Source organism: Buceros rhinoceros, unplaced genomic scaffold (genome assembly GCF_000710305.1).
Source record: "Buceros rhinoceros silvestris isolate BGI_N320 unplaced genomic scaffold, ASM71030v1 scaffold918, whole genome shotgun sequence".
NCBI classification, from domain to species: domain Eukaryota; kingdom Metazoa; phylum Chordata; class Aves; order Bucerotiformes; family Bucerotidae; genus Buceros; species Buceros rhinoceros.
The window spans coordinates 611-6,083 of NW_010428338.1; the positions used below are offsets into that span (position 1 = coordinate 611).

The 5,473-nt window shown below is 43.3% G+C and overlaps 1 protein-coding gene across 1 annotated transcript in view; it reads left to right on the forward strand.

Moving 5' to 3' along the window:
* Positions 1–5,473, forward strand: part of TEX14 (testis expressed 14) — a gene marked incomplete at its 5' end in the record, with an annotated part of 24,150 nt that overhangs the window by 253 nt on the left and 18,424 nt on the right. The window contains 8 exons of the mRNA XM_010142208.1: positions 10–19; positions 308–473; positions 1,179–1,315; positions 1,700–1,781; positions 2,222–2,352; positions 3,143–3,256; positions 3,695–3,818; positions 4,428–4,606. Coding sequence (XP_010140510.1) covers positions 10–19; positions 308–473; positions 1,179–1,315; positions 1,700–1,781; positions 2,222–2,352; positions 3,143–3,256; positions 3,695–3,818; positions 4,428–4,606 — 943 coding nt within the window. The remainder of the gene's footprint in view (positions 1–9; positions 20–307; positions 474–1,178; positions 1,316–1,699; positions 1,782–2,221; positions 2,353–3,142; positions 3,257–3,694; positions 3,819–4,427; positions 4,607–5,473) is intronic.

Genomic DNA, 5,473 nt, shown 5'->3' on the forward strand with positions numbered 1-5,473 from the left:
ATGGCTCAGATGCTAATCAGTTAAGTATAAGAATTAATTTTTGTCTTGAATTAATGTTCAGCTTCTAGTGGTTTCATTCAATGTAATACACAATATTCACTGACTATAAACAAAGACATGCTTAAGATGCATGTTGTTATTTTAGCCAAAGATCCTCAGATGTAAGTAGGTGCCTGACTTTATTTCACGGTGTGTGGTGGTGTTTGGGAGTACATAAAGGTTCTGGCAAGCTGTTTTTCTTGCCGAGGCACTGCTGGTTGAGTGTGGTACGGGCAGGTTGAGATATTTCTGCTTTAACATTCCTCAGTCGCTGTTACGATGGAAGCACCCCAGTCCATGCAGCTGCGTTCTCGGGAAATCAGTGGATTCTTAGCAAGCTGCTGGATGCAGGAGGTGATCTGAGAGTACATGACAAAGATGGGAAAGATCCTCAGCACTGGGCTATGTCAGCTGGAAAAGAAAGCAGTGTTCAGGTATGTGCGTGTCATCCGTGGTGAATAGGTGCTCACCTTAAAGTGAGGAAACTCCAGCATTCCAGGGAGAAGCTCTCGGTTTTTACATGTTAGGTAGTTACTTAACGTCATTTTTCAACATCAGTGATGGTGTCTGGAAGTCTTCCTGGTTCAGGCTATTTGCTCAGGTGCAGGGGCAAGTTTTGACTTGTGTAAGTGTGCAGTGAGGGGAATCACAGGCCCTTGCTTTTGATCCCTGCTGTGTGTAGTTTGTTTGCATGTATGTGCAATCCAGGAGTGAACCTGAAGTAGTTTTCGAGTGTGTCTTGGTCTCTGCATGAGCACTGCCAGCAAATGTGTCATTTTTTTCTAGCAAAGTGCAGATTCAAGAAAGCTTATTCATTACTGTAATGTTGATTTAAACCTCATAATACATGTCTTTCCTGTTACTACGATGCTGCTCTTAAACAGAAACCTGATATTACAGTTTGCAGTGGATGAGTATCTTGAAGGTTAGTCATCCCCTGCTTGAAGTAAGCTATCTCTTACATTTTCATGGAATTGGTTTTCCTCAGGTTTTTCTCTGTATCCATTTATTGAAATGTCTATATAAACGTTGCAAGTAACTACTTATTTTTTTCAATAGTCATGATCCATTAATTTAAAACAGTTTATCAGCAGTCCTGCAGTAATTTGGTGGTTGTTTTTTCCCTCCCCCTCGTCTAGATGCTGGAGTTTATACAGCGTTGCACGTTCCACATGCAGGCTGCCATGCAGGGTTTGCCCCCTGATCTCCTCAGGCAGGCTGGATCACCGCAGGTGCTGGTCTGCAGCCCGGCCAGGTTCAGGGGCCTTTTTCAGGGGTAAGAAGGTGTTCTCGAGTACTGAGGGTCACTGCAGATCTTTTAGGGGTGTGATTCCAGCTGTTTCAAGACCTTTTATATCAGATACATGTAAAAAAAGTTACACATTTAAGAAAAAAAAAAGCAATGCAGGATGCCTGTATGTTTTTATTGCCTATCTTGCTTTAAACAAATACATATCAAAATGATGTGTCTGAAAAGTGTTAATGAGTTGCAGAATAATTTGGAATTTCAGCATCTGCATTACACTGGGGGGATTGTGAAATGCAACATTTGAAATACATGGCTGTGGCAGAAAAGTTTTCCTTTTTCTCTCTCTTTTTTTGTATTTTGCTCAAAGTCTTGGCATATCGGTTACTCTTATTGCTTTTTTTTGATACTTAGAAATGTTGACAGTCCTCTGGGTAGATTTCTAAAAGGTGGAGCTAATGCAGCCAGGAACATTTACAGCTTTGGTTTTGGGAAGGTAAGATGCTGTGGGAAACAGCTTTCTAATGATGTTAGTACAGTTTTTCAGACATATATTCTTCACAGGCATTACCCTGCCTGTGTTATTTTTAATTTTTAGTGCCTTCTTATTTCAGCTGAAATCATGGGGAAAACCACGTGGGGAAAGCACAAATAATTGAGGCCTTTAGTCGTTCCTTGGCCCCATCAGAGGAAGCTGCCCTGGAACAGGCAGCAGAAACTCTCCTGTTCAGTGTCACCTGTGGCAGTTCCTAAGGACTGTTCCTGCTTCCGCTCTTTCAGCTTCTCTAGAGCGTGAAGCTTTTGGCAGGGATATCCTAACGGTTCATGCTGATGCCTTTGCCCATGGCAGTGATCGCCCTGGGGTTTTTAGCGAGTAAGTGACGGATCTTGGGAACTGTTGCGTATTCCTTCTGGTGATGCTTGGTGTGGTTTCAGCTCTGTCTTGCAGGCAGCGGGCAGCTAGAGTACTTGACGTCTCTCCCTATTATTGGGGAAAAAGATGTGGTTCAAGCAGATGATGAACCAACGTTTTCTTACCACGTTGGACCATACATGAACATGACCAAGTAAGTGGAATCAAAGGGATTTGAGCCCCTCTTGGTGTGTATCTGTTACTATTAAGCATCGAGTTGTTGTCCCAGGTGCTTTGTTTGGATAGTTTTCCTTGTCTGTTCTATATTCGTCCACTCATGAACACCTTCCTCAGACCCCCTCCATGTCTGTAGGTCGCTCTTGGCCTTTCAGCGGTATCGACCCAATTATGGCTGTTCATTGCTAGTGATGTGTCCGTAGTGACTCCTTTTGTGGTGGGAGTGTCCTGCTGGGCTGGTACAGATTGTATCCTTCCATGTAAATTCCTTGTAATTGTTGGGTCAGGCCTCTGGCCATGCACATCCACAGCCCACTTGCTCCAGCCTGTGGTGAAATGAGAGGCTGAGCAGACTGAGCCCTGTTTTTATCTTTTGTCTTGTGGAGGGAATATTGTGCCTCAGGGACATCCAGAGAACTGACAAACTGGTGATTTAACCTTCCCAGAGCTCTGGCTTGTACGGCAGGGGGCTGATGGCCTTTAGAGGAAGGAGGTTTAGGGCATCCTTGCTCTTTGCCTTGGGCTGTGCAGGGGTAGGTCTTTGAAGGGCAAACCTGTCCTGCTACATCCAGTCCTTAACAGGATGGGAGTATGTAGTCAATTTGAAAGAGTATGTGCTATAGCCAGGATCATCAAAGTGGTGTTACTAACAGTAGGAGTCAGCACCAGAGCTTTTCAGAGTTACAGAATTGTTTGTAAGGAATCCTGTAACTGGAAAAAATACTGGAGAAGGTGTCTTGTAGAAATTCATCCTCTTCTCCTTGCAGCTTAATGTGGGGAAGCAGCAGAGTTACAGTGAAGGAACTCAGCTTTCAGCCCCATCTGAACTGTAGTAAACTGCGCTTAGCTGATCTTCTCCTTGCAGAGCAGGAACACAGTAGGTAAGAAAGATTGTGCAGCGGCCACGAGTGCTGCTGGGGTTCGGGCGTCTGCGGTGATGTGGGGCAATGGGACTAACCGCAGGAGGACCGCCAGGCTGTGGCTGCGCGTCCCTCCAAACGAGAACTGCCCCTCTGTCTCTGTGTCTTCCCACTCGGTTTGCTCCCCGGTGGGTAGTGCAGAAGATGATACTCTCTTCCCTGTGCCTGGATGAGCGTTTCATTGCGCGTTTCTTGGATGCCTTGTGTAGAGCTTCTCCCGGTCGTGACAGTACGCGCCGCTTCCTGAGCGCCTCCTCATCTGTGGCTCTTCTAACATTTTGGGTATTTTAATGACAAGTCAGACTTCTGTGGTATTGGTATAAATCACCCAGAAGGCCAGGCCTTTCTCTCCTTCATCTCAGATTTGCCTTACCATTTTGTTTTCTTCTCGCTTTGCAGTAAACTCCGTCATCCTCATTTGCTACAGCTGCTGTCTGTCTGTCTGTCCAGTGACTTGGAGAAAACCCGTTTAGTATATGAAAGGGTTAACTTTGGTTCTCTGTACAGCATCCTTCATGAAAGGGTAACTGGAATACTTGGTTTTAAAAAGTAATTGATCGAGAGGAAGAGGTTTAGTGGCGAGACCAGCTTTTGCCTTTGAGTATTTGTGTGTCGTACGTTGCAGATGGCCTGTGTGCAAAGGCGAAGGCTCAAGCTCAGCTGTGGTTCTTTTTTTTTTTTAATCAACTGATCTGCATTTTTATTTTTGTCATTCAATATTTTTATCTTCCTTTTTGCAGTCAATTGAGTCATTATTTCTTTAACCGCTTGAATACGGATGGCTAAGTTACAATTAGAAATTGCAAAGGCAAGAAATTCTAAGAGTTCATTCTGCTTCAGAGTGAACTTCGGCAGAGTCAAAGTCATAGCCTTTTTCTTCCTTAGTTACTTTTTTAAGGTAATTTTGGTTGGTTTGGTATAGAGAACGACACTATTTAGCAAGTGCAGTTGGCCTCTCTTTTATTACATTTATTACATTTTTTTATTACATTTTTATTACATTTTATTTATGTTTCATACTTGCTTTCTTTGCCGCTTTCTGTACAATATCCAATCGATTTCCCCTACATCAAGATTTAAAGAAATGCAGTGCAAATTTGGTACTTCTGTTTTTTTTTTTTATTATTTTTAGCGTACAGAATTCCCGGTACTGCACACAGAGACGATTTTGCATGTGCTGCTTCAAATCGTTGACGCTTTGCGTTTTCTGCACTGGCGTGGGTTTATCCACCGTTCAGTTTCCTCCTACGCTATTCAGTTGGTTTCTTCTGGTGAGGCGAAGCTGTGCAACTTGGAATTTATGATAGAGAGGTAAAGAACTTCCTCACTGCTTCTGGGAAAGGGACAAACACAAGTACAGTCAAATTTAGTGCCGAATGCTGCAGAAATGCCCCTCTTTGTGTTAGAGACTCCTGCCTCTGAGTCAGGCAGCAGAGTTACAGGAGTGAGAACTCCAGACTACTGCTGCTCAGGTACATTAACTTAGCCCCAGGCAGTGCCGCGGGTTTCAGGTGGATTTGGTTTCTGTAGGTATCTGAAAACAATCTAGTAAGAGAAGCAGCACTTCACTGGAGTACGAAAACACCGTCACGGAGAAATAGGACCTAATCTTGCAGAACAGAGTGGATATTCTTCTTCGAGTCACTAATTCTGCTGCTGGGCTGGAAGCAATTTCAGTCTTGTTACACGGAACTTGTGCTTGTGGAGGCTTACCTAAAATGGTTGGAGATTCCACACCTTGTTGAACTGGTAGTATGTAAGAGCCACCAGAGACAAAAAGTATTTCTTTAATGAGGGACACCATTCATTTCATCTAGGTGAATTATTACTTATATACGTTTTTTACTTCTTTCCTGTAGTGCAGTCTGATTAGAAAGGAGGGAAATGGTTGGTTAGACTGTAAAGACAGAGTAAAATTGGTAATAAACAAAAATTTGCTGATGGTAATGTCCTGAAAAGAGCAAAGATACTTCCTAGTCTCCTAGCAAACTTAATAAATCTGGGCAATCTCTTGCTATTTTAGATACAGCTTATTGTGAAATGAGTAACAAGAAAACCTGCTCAGTTAAATGCGACATACATACACATTGCAAAATAAACATTCTTGGGCTAGGTGGCACATTCTTGTATGTCAGAGAACACTGGCCAGAGCTAAAAGGTTGGTTGTAAAATTCCTGC